This window comes from Anopheles coluzzii, chromosome 2 (assembly GCF_943734685.1).
Source record: "Anopheles coluzzii chromosome 2, AcolN3, whole genome shotgun sequence".
Taxonomy (NCBI): domain Eukaryota; kingdom Metazoa; phylum Arthropoda; class Insecta; order Diptera; family Culicidae; genus Anopheles; species Anopheles coluzzii.
In genome coordinates this window covers 28,245,790-28,259,551 of record NC_064670.1, presented here as the reverse complement: position 1 = coordinate 28,259,551, position 13,762 = coordinate 28,245,790, and the positions used below count along the sequence as shown (strand labels likewise).

The 13,762-nt window shown below is 48.8% G+C and overlaps 5 protein-coding genes across 12 annotated transcripts in view; 4 read left to right on the top strand and 1 right to left on the bottom strand.

Moving 5' to 3' along the window:
* The window catches only part of LOC120950322 (sodium/calcium exchanger 3), a 116,067-nt gene that overhangs the window by 24,674 nt on the left and 77,631 nt on the right, over window positions 1-13,762 (bottom strand). The window lies entirely within an intron of this gene.
* Window positions 1,397-3,392, top strand: LOC125906711 (probable cytochrome P450 6a19). Its single transcript, XM_049606799.1, has 2 exons — window positions 1,397-2,714; window positions 2,779-3,392. The coding sequence occupies exons 1-2, from the start codon at window positions 1,736-1,738 to the stop codon at window positions 3,186-3,188; spliced, it is 1,389 nt and encodes a 462-aa protein (XP_049462756.1). The 5' UTR covers window positions 1,397-1,735; the 3' UTR covers window positions 3,189-3,392.
* On the top strand, window positions 3,712-5,649 carry LOC125906710 (neuroligin-4, X-linked-like). Its single transcript, XM_049606797.1, has 3 exons — window positions 3,712-3,829; window positions 3,910-5,321; window positions 5,387-5,649. The coding sequence occupies exons 1-3, from the start codon at window positions 3,764-3,766 to the stop codon at window positions 5,571-5,573; spliced, it is 1,665 nt and encodes a 554-aa protein (XP_049462754.1). The 5' UTR covers window positions 3,712-3,763; the 3' UTR covers window positions 5,574-5,649.
* Window positions 5,891-7,844, top strand: LOC120950328 (cytochrome P450 6a2-like). Its single transcript, XM_040368288.2, has 2 exons — window positions 5,891-7,056; window positions 7,118-7,844. The coding sequence occupies exons 1-2, from the start codon at window positions 5,967-5,969 to the stop codon at window positions 7,531-7,533; spliced, it is 1,506 nt and encodes a 501-aa protein (XP_040224222.2). The 5' UTR covers window positions 5,891-5,966; the 3' UTR covers window positions 7,534-7,844.
* On the top strand, window positions 8,192-10,235 carry LOC120950327 (cytochrome P450 6a22-like). Its single transcript, XM_040368286.2, has 2 exons — window positions 8,192-9,373; window positions 9,477-10,235. Exons 1-2 carry the CDS (start codon window positions 8,272-8,274, stop codon window positions 9,890-9,892), a joined length of 1,518 nt encoding a protein of 505 aa, XP_040224220.2. The 5' UTR covers window positions 8,192-8,271; the 3' UTR covers window positions 9,893-10,235.

Below are 13,762 nucleotides of genomic sequence, written 5' to 3'. Positions count from 1 at the left end.
ACGCTGGGGATGCTAGGGGAGCTAACGAGTGGGGCCCGTTTCCAATGTTGAGCATCTCTTGAGCGGCTCTTGTCTTGTCTATGAATATTGATATTGATTTTATGAGGCCAAGCAAAATGAGAAGTTATTGCTGGATACATGACTCACTCGATTCTATTTGTACAGCAGTTTAAAAAAAATCATACATCACAAATTTCGATGTTTTTTAGATGAAGCAGAACTTATCATACTAGGAATTACATTGGAAATTCTTGTGATCTTTTTGTACCTTTACTTAAAAACGTTTGCATGAAAGTCTACCTATGGAAGGGTAGGTTGTGAAATAGGTATTAAACATAGAATGTGATACAACGGTATACATGAAGGTTTCTGAGCTATGATCCTAAATAATATGGTGCCAAGTTCACATTCTACCTACATTTCGAAACGTTAATCAATACGTTCTATGAACAGAGCTCTACCCAAGGTAAGGGTAATGGACTCCTATAGACTTGCCCGTGACAGTGGTTCCAGAACCTTCGCCGAGTCCGGTCACACAATGAGAGCCGACAGAAACGATCCAGAACGTTCCAATGGCTGCAACTATAGAGGATTTCCCTGCAGTTTGATCGAGAACATTCCGGCAGTATTGTAAACAAGGTATTTTCCCTGGATAATAAAAGGCTGAAATTTGATTTATTCTCGAAGGCGGGGAAGCCTTCCCTTCAGCTAACTAGGCGTTCTGTACGAGGTATTGCAGCGATTGATTCAACGAAAACTGAAGACCCACTGGGAATCCACATGCGGACATTTGGAAACTCAATATAAATAGGCATAATATTGCATAGGTCGAACAGGATCAATACTGTGGAAATTTATGTACGTCGAACAGTTACGATTGACAACCGAGGAATGAAGATAGAATTTCATGTGATCATATAGGGCTCAATACTATTACTACTTAGATCATTACTTTAGCAAGAGCGAAACTATAGAAGATCGAGATGTTAATGTAAGAAGTAGATCTAGGAATGGTCCATGAAAAGATTGGATTCATAATCTTTCACTCATACCACGAGCCGCAGCTAAGAGACTTGCACAAGTGCGTGGCGATCAATTGACGACAAACTCAATTCCACATTGTAATTCAATTCAGTTGCAATGAGAAGAGTTCACTGCATAACATGTAAAGCTTGAACGACAAACGATGGAAGACCGACAGCTGTAGCGTGTCACCGTAGCGATGGTATTAGCGAAGACCCTCACCTTAAGCGTCACCACGGTATGAAAAACCACTTTTCTTGGAGGAGAATGAATGTGTCTTATTCAACCAATAATAATGGATACCTTTAGTAGGTTCCCTTCCAGTTAACAAAAAAGAGAGTGATCAAAAGAATATTTAGGAGTTAGATTAGATATAGATAGAGTTAGGTCTGCTAGATATCGGTGCCTGTGTCATAATCTTATCACATAACTCCAAGCTAACCAAAGTGATGCTAATCGACCCACCAAAGGGCTCGACTTAGGTTGGGTTGACTCGTGCCTCCCCCTCCAAAATTATGCAACACGCTTCTTATCGGCTTCCTTCTGGAACGATGATAACAAAAAAGGGTTCTTTCGAAATCTTCCCTCAGCGCTTCGTAACTTTCTCGAACCAAACTAATACCGTACCGGTTTCAGTGCCACATTATCAGATTGATGTCTATCTAGTCCGTCAGTTGTAAAGTGTGTCTCGGTATAGTCCTACACCGGCAACATGCCGATCGTGGAGTTTTGGATCGCCCTCGGTACGACGGTACTGCTAACGGGCGCCTTTGGGTTGTGCCTGATTCTGGACAAACGGCGATCACTTTGGGTGGACCGTCGCTTTCCCAGCACCGGACGAACCTGCGTACTGTACGGAGACTATGGAGCCGCCGGGCGTACCGAGCATCGTATATACACAACGCAACGGCTGTATCGTGAGTTTAAGAGCAAAAAATGGCCCATCGGTGGGGCGCTGATGTACCTGACGCCGTGTGTGATACCGACCGAACCGCATCTGATTGAGTTTTTGCTCAACGAAGAGTTTGGGAAAAACAAGAAGAGTAGCATCGCTGGGAGTTCAATCTTCCGAAAACGGTGGAGTTCGTTCGAGGATGAGCACTACAACTCACTGGTTAACGTGGCTACGGAAGAAAGCGAAAAAGTAGTGGAGATGTTGTGCGCGTCGAAACAGCCTGTTGATGTAAAAGTGATCGCCGAGCTGTACGCAGTACGAATGATAGCAAGATGTGTTTTTGGGAAGCGTTGCACTGAAGAAAGTCACACCTTTCCCATCACGGAGAAACTGGCCAGCCAACCGGGTGGCATTGTTTGGGACGTATTTTCGACCGCTTTTCCTAGCACAACATTTACCGCAACGCTGCGGAAGCTGTTGGACCACTTTCAGAAACATCCCGCTCTTCTGGACGAGCTCGTTAGTTCGTTTCTGACCGAACGGACCGCAGATGTGAACTTCTTGCAGCATCTAAAACGTACGGAACAACGTGCGAAAGCGAACGAACGTATAGCGTTCGGTGATACAAGAGCGCTCATGCTCGAGTTAGTCCAAAATGTGTTCTTTGTAGCGTCGGGCACAATAATTGCTTGTCTGTTTGAGATGGGCCATAACGGAGACATACAGAAAGGTCTGCATGAGACATTGCAACGATCGAATCCGTTTGCAGTCGATACACTGGAGAACGTGATCAGTGGTAAGTGAGATCGTTTGGGACCCTTGTGAACGTGACCTTCACCGTTTGTGATGCTTGATTTCAGAAACGCTGCGGAAATATCCACCAGTGGGTGAGATATCGTTTGTTACCGTTGCCAATAATAGGCTACCGAGCGGGGAGTTGGTCGTGCCGAAAAATACGAGAGTGGTTGTACCGATCTACGCTCTCCAGCATGATGCTGAGCATTATCCCGAACCGGAGCGGTTTAACCCGGAGCGATCTATTTTCAGTTTGAGCGAACAGTCCGTGCTCTACCGACCGCTCGGTGTCCAGCCGCTTCCGATTGGATCCAGCTTGGCGCTGCTGATGGTGCGTGTAGCGTTGAGCAACATATTGGGCAAGTGCACTGTGAGGTTGACTCCCGAAAGCCCGGCAACTTTGAAGATATCGCCGAATCAAGCGTTGCCCTATCCTATCGGTCGGGTTGAGTTGCTGATAAGCCGTGCATCGTAAACTGGGACGAAATTCAATGGGGTTTGCTAAGGTATTTGGGTGAGGAAACTTATCAGTGGGAGGATTATTGGCAGTGGAACAGATAACGTGCAAAAGGTAAGCAACATCTGCGGTACTAATTATTTTACAAAAGATATGAAAGTTTAAAGCTAAATTTAAAATAAAAATGAATAATGACACGACAATGAGACACGTTTTTTAAGTATAATTTTGAAGTACCGTTCAATGTTAGTTATTTAGAACATAATGAAAATAAAATTTCTTTGTAAAACGAATGAATGAATATCATATGATACGCCACCAAAAACCTTACTCTATTGATGGTACTTCCCCAGTGATTTCCGTCATTGCCTGCACGTGATTGTAGAGATACGATAAGAGATTATTTTCCCAAACCATAACAGTGACCATTTGGTCAATAAATATATCTCGATTAGAGTTGTAAAAATAAACCGTTCAGTATCTAATCGGAAAACTTCCGAAAACAATTACCCACCAACCGCAAGCGTATAAAAGCTTCTGCAATACGCTCCCGTGTGCAAAGACAGTTTACGCTGAAGTTTACGTTGCGCAACATGTGGTTCCAGCGTGCCCCATGGCTTTTGCTGCTGGCCCTGGCTAGTGCCCGTGGCCAAAGTGCGGTAGGTTGTGGAACGCTCCAATGCTGGGTGTGGCCCAGTTTAACAAACACGCAATATGCAATTTGTTCAACTCTCTGTAGGATCGTCCCATTATTGGCACCTCCAGCGGACAGGTACAGGGAACGACCGAAGATTGCGGCCTATTCTGTACGTACTACTCCTTCAAAGGCATCCCGTACGCGGAGCCACCGGTCGGTGCCTTGCGCTTCGCCGATCCGGTCCCACGGGCCGCCTGGACGGGTGTGCGCGATGCTAGCCAGCACGGACGCAGTTGCCCGACGCCCGATGCACTACCAACCGAGGCAGAGGATTGCCTTTATCTAAACGTGTACAGCCCCTCGCTGGTGGGCACTCGGCCCGTGATGGTGTTCGTACACGGCGGTGCTTACGTTGGCGGCTCGGGCGATGACGCACTGTACGGGGCGCGCTACTTTATGCCGGAAAATGTGGTCATTGTAACGCTCAACTATCGGCTCGGTGTGCTGGGATTCCTCGGTACGGGTGATCGGAGTGCATCGGGCAATTGGGCCATCAAGGATTGCGTTGAGGCATTGCGCTGGGTACAGCGGAACATCGGTGCGTTCGGTGGCGATGCTGGCCGCGTGACTATCTTCGGCCAGTCGGCTGGTGGTGCGTTGGTACACTTCCTCACGCTGTCCCCGCTGGCCGTGGGATTGTTCGAGCGTGCCATCACCCACAGCGGATCGGCCCTTAACTCCTGGTCGTTGCAACCAAACCCACGCCAGCAGGCGGAAAGGATAGCAGCGGAACTAGGCATTCACACAACCGACACGGCCACGCTGGTGTCGGCGCTGCGTCAGGTTCCGTACCGTGACCTGATCAAGCCCGACCAGACCACACTGGACGAACTGATGGTACCGTTAGAGTTCGGTCCCGTCGTCGAACCGGCCGATACACCGGGCCAAGTTGCGCTCGATCGGCTGCCGATCGAACTGATCGAGAGTGGATCATACCGGGCAGTACCGCTGATGGCAGGCTTTACCGATATGGATGCGCTACTGTTTAGCGCCGTTGAGATGGTCACCAATCCGGGCATCTTCGATACGTTCAACAACAATCCGCACCTGCTCGTACCGTTCGTGTGGAACATTCCGGCGGGCAGTGCCGCGTCGAACGCGGTGAGCCAAGCCTTCCGGCAGTACTACTGGCAGAGTCAACCGTTAAGCCCGGCGCTGCTAGCACAGTTCAGCGTGTATCTTACCGATCTTCAGTTCGCGTATCCGCAGCTTGAAATGGCCAAACGGCACGCCAGCCGGTCGTCCGTCTACCTGTACCAGTTTAAGTACGACGGTGACCTGAACTTGGTGAAACAGTTCGCTGGCATCCCGTTGCCGGGAGCAATACATGGCGACGACCTTTGCTATCTGTTCGAAACGAAACAGTTTGGCGGAGGTGAGCTTCCGATCACTAGCCACGCTGCAACGGTGCGCCAACGTATGTTACGATTGTGGACCAACTTTGCCAGAGATGGGTAAGCTGTTCTCCCGGTTGTTTGTTGCTGTGTCACTAATGCTGGTTTATGCGTTTCCCAAATAGAAATCCCACCCCTACTGCTGACGCCCTTCTGCAGGGAACCTTGTGGAGACCGCTCAGCCCGGGGATGATCGACGCGACGCTTAACATAGGGCATGATCTCACCATGGAGGTGAACCCGATTGCAAGCCGCTACAGCCAGTGGCTAGACTTGGCTGGGCGGTATGGAAACAATATTTTCCGAATTTAGATACCTACCAGAGTACTACAAAATTGCAACAGGATGATGGTTACTATAATAAAGGTTTTACTTTTGTTGACTACAACCGTGTTAGATAGAGTGTTAGATTGTGAGCAGCAAACGGTTAATAAAACAACGGCTACAACTCTGTGAGCATGCTTCTGCGCACGAAACGTTGTAGCTGTTGATAGTAAAAAAGAACCACAACGCACATTCCCGGCAACGCCGTTAGATTGAGCGTCGGTCAGTGTTAAGCTAAGCTCTCCCTCGCTCACGGTGGGCACTCGTCACATTCTCGCGAGTTAGCTGTCGCTCGCTTTTAACGTTCGCGTGACTAGTCTTGTTTGAACGGTCGCTTAGTACGCATCGCCATTTTCGTCACGTTTTGGGCGTTCGCGCAGAATGACAGTGTGGTTGTTGTTGGTGGTGGTGGTAGCAACGCTACTGTATTATTACGTATGGCGCCGCTACCGCTACTGGAGAGACAGAGGCATTGCCGAACTCGACCCATCCTTTCCGCTCGGCGACATGAAGGGTGTGGGAACGACGCGCGGCTTTAACGACATGCTCGATGAAGCGTACGGACGGGTGCGGGGCAAATCGGCAGCAGTCGGGGTATACTTTCTCATCAGCCCGATACTGATCGTGGCCGATCTCGACCTTGCCAAGCAGATACTGGTGAAAGATTTTCACCTGTTCCACGATCGCGGCCAGTACGTGAACGAGCGGGACGATCCCTTGTCCGGGCATCTGTTTTCGATCGGCGGCGAACGGTGGCGCTACCTGCGCAACAAGCTCAGCCCTACGTTCACGTCCGGCAAGATCAAATCGATGTTCACCACAATTCATGAAATTGGAGACGAGTTGCTCGCTTCCTTCGACAAGTATATTGATTGCGGCGACCCGATCGATATCAAGTTACTGTGCCAGTGCTTCACCTGCGACGTGATAGGCTCGTGCGCGTTCGGGCTGCAGTGCAACTCGCTCAAAAACGAAGGCTCCAAGCTGCTCGAGATCGGCGACAAGGTGTTCCGAGTTAGCCCAATGCGTATGTTGTATTTGATGGCGGTCGGGATCTTTCCGCGGCTTTCACGAGCCCTTCGACTGTCCGCCCTGCCCGGTGATGTGTCGGCGTTTTTCAGACCACTGGTACAGTCCACGGTGGAACATAGGGAGCGAAATGCGGTCGAGCGACCCGATTTTCTTAACCTGCTGATACAGCTCAAGAACAAAGGTACGGTGGAGGACGAAACAACAGAAGAACTGCAAAAGCTGACGCTCGACGAGGTGGCAGCGCAGGCGTTCGTGTTCTTCTTCGCCGGGTTCGAAACGTCCTCGACAACGCTCTCGTTCACACTGTTCGAGTTGGCCAACAATACCGACATTCAGGAGCGAGTGCGGGCGGAGGTGCTGGAAAAGCTTCAACTCCACGACGGAAAGATAACGTACGACGCACTGAAGGAGATGACGTACCTCGATCAGGTCATCAATGGTAAGCAACCGCCTCCAGCCAATTGAGAAGCGTTTTGCACTCACTTTTTCTTGTATTACAGAAACGCTTCGCTTGTACACACCAGTTCCTCAGCTGTTCCGAGTGACGAACGAGTCGTACCATCTGCCGTCGCTAAATGTTACGCTAGAGAAGGGTACGATGGTGCTGATACCGGTCCATTCGTACCATCACGATCCGGCCCTGTTTCCCGAACCGTACCGCTTCGATCCGGATCGGTTTACAGCGGACGCGATGAAGGCGCGCCACAGCCACGCGTTTCTGCCGTTCGGTGATGGGCCACGGAATTGCATCGGCATGCGGTTCGGGCTGCTGGAGGTGAAGTTTGGTTTGGTGCAGGTTCTAAACAAGCTGCGCCTGACCGTTAACGAGCGTACCGCACTGCCACTGCGAATGTCCAAGCGATCGGGCTTCCCGGAGGCGGAAGGGGGCATCTGGTTAAATGCGTCGCGGTTGTGAGCGTTTTTATTGAGCTTGTGCACATGTTTAAGCATGCATTTGTATCGTGCATTGCATTAGAGCTGCTCTCTAGGAAGTGTGCAAAGCGCAAACGAACACAAACGAACCAATAGTGTGCAAAAGGAATAATCAAATTCATCTTTCAAGAGGTCATGACGTGCTTCAAGCTGATGTGCTAACAATGACTTGCAGCAAATGGATCATGTGTGCGATTTTTGTTGTTGTATCGTGCAAACATGAAATTGGGTGTGGCCGCCGAAAATTGAAATAAAAGCAAAGACCTCACGGTGGCAGCGTTCGTTTCAAATTGAGCCAAAAGATTAAAATTAGTTCCGCGATAAGCGTGTCCAAAAATATCGAGCGATATGCGCAGTGGCAATCGCGTTTTTTTTCATTTTATTATATATGTCGTACACACATGTATTCGTACTCAGCTGTGGGTGGGTTGGTGTGCTGTTAGGGGATGATTTTTTTGAATTTATCAGCGGTGGGGGAAGAAACTGCTTGACCCAAGCAGCGTGTTAGATAGCTTCGCACCAGTACAGAAGCGTTGAAAGATAAACGCGTTGGATGTGGTTGTGTGTTGGTGTGGTTGAAGCTGATGCCCATTAATGGTTTCTCCGTCGCTCTGTGTTGAATAGAGAATTACGGAGCGTTCAGTTGATTCCTGCCGGTGGTCGGGAGCAGATCGAATTGTGTTACTAGACTTCGTCGCGTCCAGGCAACAATCTGTGCGCCATGGGTTACGTCAGTGTTGTGTTATTTCTGGTGGTCCCCGCGCTCACCCTGCTTTACCTCTACTTGAAGCAGCACTACCGTCATTGGGCAAATCGGAACCTACCCCAGCTGGAAGCGTCCTTCCCGCTAGGCAACATGAAGGGCGTCGGGTCCGAGATTCACTTCAACGATGTGCTGAACGAAGCGTACGCAAAAGGTAAAGCACAGTCGGCCCCGCTCGTCGGACTGTACTTTATGCTCAAGCCCATACTGATCGTGACCGAGCTGGACATGGTGAAGCGCATACTGGTGAAAGACTTTAGCAGCTTCCACGACCGTGGCCTGTACGTGAACGAGCGGGACGATCCCCTGTCCGGGCATCTGTTTGCGCTGGACGGTGAGCGGTGGCGCTATCTGCGCAACAAGCTCAGCCCCACGTTCACGTCCGGCAAGATCAAGCTGATGTTCAGCACGATTTGCGAGATCGGTGACGAGTTTCTGGCCACGGTGAATCGGTTCGTCGAGCGGGATGAGCCGTTGGATGTGAAGCTGCTTTCACAGTGCTTCACCTGCGACGTGGTAGGCTCGTGCGCGTTCGGGTTGCAGTGCAATTCGCTCAAAAACGGAGGCTCCAAGCTGCTCGAGATTGGCGACAAGGTGTTTAAACCACCAGCGTGGCGAAATATGCTGGTGTTTGCGCTCATCTCGTTTAAGAAGCTGGCGAAACGATTGCGCTTACCCGTGCTACCGGGCGAGGTGACGTCATTCTTTATGCCGCTTGTCACCGAGACGGTGGCGGATCGGGAACGGAACTCGATCGAACGGCCCGATTTTCTCAATCTGCTGATACAGCTCAAGAACAAAGGTACGGTCGAGGACGAAACAACGGAGGGACTGCAAAAGCTGACGCTCGACGAGGTGGCAGCGCAGGCGTTTGTGTTCTTCTTCGCCGGGTTCGAAACGTCCTCGACAACGCTCTCGTTCGCACTGTTCGAGTTGGCCAACAATCCCGACATTCAGGAGCGAGTGCGGGCGGAGGTGCTGGAAAAGCTTCAACTCCACGACGGCAAGATAACGTACGACGCCCTGAAGGAGATGACGTACCTCGATCAGGTCATCAATGGTATGTAGTGGCCAACCCCGGTAGTGGCTGAATAACACTCAGAGCCAACTCGACTGGAGTATCGTTCTCATTTAACCACCGTGTGTGCAATTTATTTTTGCAGAGACACTTCGTATGTATCCGCCAGTTCCGCAGCTGATACGCGTCACCACTCAACCGTACAAGGTGGAGGGAGCGAACGTAACGCTCGAGCCCGACACGATGCTGATGATACCGATCTACGCGATACATCACGATGCCAGCATCTATCCCGACCCGGAACGTTTCGATCCGGATCGGTTTGCACTGGCCGCGACGCACGCAAGGCACACTCACGCGTTCCTGCCGTTCGGCGATGGGCCGCGGAATTGCATCGGCATGCGCTTTGGGCTGCTGGAGGTAAAGTTTGGCATCGTGCAGATGGTGAGCAAGCTGCGGTTCACCGTCAGCGAGCGTATGCAGATGCCGCTCCGGATGTCGAAAACGGCCTCCATACTGGAAGCGGAAGGAGGCATTTGGCTTAACGCAACGAAACTGTGAAGCTGTGCCAAGCTGTGCTGACTTATCGCGCCGGTCAATGTTTGATATCTGATAGGAATGACATGTCTATCTGGGGTCGGGGTTTGGCTTTGTCAAACAACTGTTGCCATATTTTGCTTACTCTTTTAGGTTACTTACTGCTGCAATGATCCCGTCAATATTAGACTGTTTGCAACCGAAGTAAAAAATAAGAAAACTGATAAAACTATATCGAAATAAACAGGAGTTACTAATCGACATAAAAGTGCAATGCTACGAAGCGAAGACAATTTAACAAATAAGGTGCAATGCACGATGCATATGAACGTATGATCGCAATAAACAACCTAATCTATTACCAGTACGCTACGTTTGCATGTGCTTGAGCAATTGTGATTTTGTTTTGTATTTATAGTAAGCTTCTATTGTTTACATTTGCCGAAAGCATCGCCATACATCATATTTCATCTATAGCATATCGAAACGGCGGCAAAGAGTAGAGAAGCTCGCTTAACCGCCTTCCCTTAAGCATCGCGAGGTTACTAATGTCTCGTCGTGTCAGCGTCTCCATTGTCAGCGTTTAGCGTTTGTCTGGCATGCTCGTAAATCAACAATCCCAAGCAATATGTTAATGGCAGCGCCAGCAGTCCACTAGGAAGTGACCTTTACTCCGAAATCCACCGAGTACCAGCTATAAGTGATGAGCATCACCTGTGCTCGCAAATTTGGCGTTGTTTGGCGATTGTTTGAACGGGCAATAAATTACAATTAATTTCCCAGAGCCCGTCCTATCGTCACAACCCTGCTCGCTCACTGTGCGGCCATTGTGTGTGTGTGTCTCACCGGAAGGTTCTGAATAAAGGACATGACGTATGTCATTCGCTAGCGTGAGAGCTCAACGTTTGACAAATGGTGGAAAAGCGGCGAGTAAGGTCGAACCGCGAAAGCCACCTAGAACAGGTGTGCGCTTGGGCTTTCCAATAGACCAGAGCGCGATAAATTTGACAAAATCAATGGCACGGAGCGAGGCAGCGTACTGGTGGAGGGATGTTCTTTGTCAGTATTCTATTTTTCTGACGGGAAATGACTTTCCATTCATTGTAGCGCCCTTCAGACACACATACACCTTGGGTCGACTGTTTGGTGGGGGAAAATTTGCAATCGGCATTAGAATGAAAGTAATATTTCTTGCTCCCTATTGTTAACGATTTCTATGCCTCTATGGCGCTGTATATATATGTATGTGTGTGTGCATGTGGCCGTTTCAGTTTCTATTAGCAACGGTAGAATAGCACCACGGTGAAACGGCATACCGAAATTGAATTAAATTTTATTCCTATACACGGTAGTTTCCGGTTGCCTTCTGTTGCCTCACTGTCCCCATTCAGCCCACCTAGCAGCTACCGTTTACATTTGTTTTGCTACTTTTTTCTTTTAATGCTACACTACCGAAAGTACATGATAAAGTTCGCTTACGGTGCCATTTACCGTGCTGGGTCTATGGTTTATTCACTTGTGCTTTGTGTGTAGCCGCGCAATTCGGCACCGTCACCGGTACGTCGTGCGGAAAGCATACATTTGGGCGCACACGCACCTCGGACCGTTTGCCCTCGTTCATCGATTCCGAGCCAACAGGCGACGAACCGTTGCTCGGCGATTGTGTCGTAAAACAATAGTACAACAATTTGGCATTTGATTTGCTTGCTGGCGAAAACACCGTGCCGCTACATCTGCTCTCCTTCAACATCCCCATTCCTATCGTAAAAAGTTGATGTGTTTGCTGGCTGTACGCGTACGCGTAGCACCGCGCAGTACCCGCAGTGGAGTGCGGGTTTTGGCAGTGCTTACCGACCGAAAAAGCTGGACGTTTGACGGCCAAATGGCAGTGCCAGGATGGAAGTTTAACAGGTATCAGTTCGAACGGGGCACAACGTAAATGAAACGAAACCATTCTGCCGCCGGTGACGCTAAATGGTCCATTTAATTACGCACAATTGATCAATTACGGTTGTTGTTTGCGTGGCGAAAGATACGCAAATAAACCGGCGAACGTACCGGGGGGGGGGGGGGGGGGGGGGGAAACGTGTGTTGTTTGTTATGTAAATGAGGCACAGCACGTGAGACCGATGCCATTTGCTTTGCGGCTTAAAGAAGTACACAAAGTGAACAAAATGTTAAGTTCCGAGTACAGTGCTGTACGACCACATTAAAGGCACGGTACAAGGCACGAGCCCATAAGACTTTTGTTTAATATCAGTGACCATATATTTTACATCTTGTTTTCCTTCTTACACACCAACGAAAAGAAACACTGATCCACGTCTCAGGCTAGTGTGAAAATTCATAAATCATGTACACCTTCTGCCCGTCTGCCACATCCGTTCAATGGATGGAAAATTCGTCAACCATTCAATGCTCGATGCACCCATCCATCTATCCGTTCCCTGTGGCGCCATAAAAACCTTACTCGGCAAATCAAACATGAGAAAGGAAACACAAAAGGAAAGAGAGAGAGAGAGAGCAACAAAAAAAACCTCGACACAAATATGTCGTCTACGCCGTTAAGCACAAATCATAAAGCTCTCGCATTTATCACAACAGCCAACCCCGTGACATTGTCGTTTTACGGAGATTGCACCCGGAAGCATGTCCCTTCGCGTAGTAACGGTTTCCCATTTTCATGCCAGCGTTTTACTGTGTGTGTGTGACAGGTATGGTAGCTCAACAGTGTGACGCCCTTGCGTAAGCCTTTCAAAAGCTTCATTGACAAAATAAACGTCTTCGTGGTTGTGGTGCTACTGCCGTTCGTGTACTTCTAGCAAGGTAGCCAAGCGGTTCACTCGTGTGCCGTTGTTTGATTTTGCTTATCCTTTTTATCGACATAGGACCGGTACATGGGGCGTACCGGTACGCCATTAGATTGCCAATAAAGCTTTAATGTCATTACAGGTATCGTATGATGGAATATGTGCCCATATTTCCACGCGAAATGAATCACGCTAAATGATGCAAAATTGGGGAAAGGGAAAACGGAAGTATCATAAAGTTCGTTTTCGTTAGAGCAGATTTGAAAACTACTATTTACGAGGAATGCTATTTTGTCTGTCTTTTTTGCTGTGTTTAATGCTTCGAAAGCAGATATTCTTTCCCCACACGCAATCAACAGAAAGCGGGAACATGTCAAACATTTTGGACAAATATTTGCAAAAGGCTTAACTTGTGTCACAATGCAAACATCGCAAACGCATAGCGTCGAAATTTTTCGAAAGACATTTTAAAAGAAACGACAAAACGATTCGATCCATACAGATATGAATCCCAACGAGGGTACAAGATAAGCCAACGACACGGTTCGCAAGAGAGGCACAGTAAATGGACGCTCAATGGCTTACGAGATTGTGCCGAAAGAAAGTGGGAGCGAAACATAAACACAGAAATGAGCGACAAACGCCATCAGCCGAGCCATCAGGGTTTATTGAATTCGTTGCCATAAATATAACTTTGTTATCGAGTGGTTGCCGAAAGGCGAAGGTCTATAAGTGAAGGCAAGGGTGCGCGTGTTTTTTGTTGTTGTGTTGTTGAGCGCTTTGCTTTCGGTATGGGCACCGAGGTGGACGAAAAATTCGTCTACCGAAAGAAGAGAGAAAAAAGGTAATATGGGGATTTATACTGCAATACCCGTCGAAGTTTGCCGTCCGATGTATGGAGATTGTTTTGTTTTTTTTTTCGGCAGCAACCATCAAGCTTGACCGGATTATCTGATGCAGGGACTTGAAGGTTGCTCCGACCCGAAGATCGTAACCGAGGCAAACAAAGAGACAAATACTCAACTTAACAATATCAATCTTTCCATTCTTCTGGCCCACTTGTGAACAAGGTCAAAATTGAAGC

What these genes read in the sequence shown, in the direction of transcription:
- LOC125906711 (XM_049606799.1), top strand. Translation starts at nt 1,736, where the DNA reads ATGCCGATCGTGGAGTTTTGGATCGCCCTCGGTACGACGGTACTGCTA. An exon ending in ACTGGAGAACGTGATCAGTG is followed by an intron (nt 2,715 to 2,778) that starts GTAAGTGAGATC and finishes GCTTGATTTCAG; the next exon opens with AAACGCTGCGGAAATATCCA.
- LOC125906710 (XM_049606797.1), top strand. Translation starts at nt 3,764, where the DNA reads ATGTGGTTCCAGCGTGCCCCATGGCTTTTGCTGCTGGCCCTGGCTAGT. An exon ending in GTGCCCGTGGCCAAAGTGCG is followed by an intron (nt 3,830 to 3,909) that starts GTAGGTTGTGGA and finishes AACTCTCTGTAG; the next exon opens with GATCGTCCCATTATTGGCAC. An exon ending in ACCAACTTTGCCAGAGATGG is followed by an intron (nt 5,322 to 5,386) that starts GTAAGCTGTTCT and finishes TTTCCCAAATAG; the next exon opens with AAATCCCACCCCTACTGCTG.
- LOC120950328 (XM_040368288.2), top strand. Translation starts at nt 5,967, where the DNA reads ATGACAGTGTGGTTGTTGTTGGTGGTGGTGGTAGCAACGCTACTGTAT. An exon ending in CCTCGATCAGGTCATCAATG is followed by an intron (nt 7,057 to 7,117) that starts GTAAGCAACCGC and finishes CTTGTATTACAG; the next exon opens with AAACGCTTCGCTTGTACACA.
- LOC120950327 (XM_040368286.2), top strand. Translation starts at nt 8,272, where the DNA reads ATGGGTTACGTCAGTGTTGTGTTATTTCTGGTGGTCCCCGCGCTCACC. An exon ending in CCTCGATCAGGTCATCAATG is followed by an intron (nt 9,374 to 9,476) that starts GTATGTAGTGGC and finishes TTATTTTTGCAG; the next exon opens with AGACACTTCGTATGTATCCG.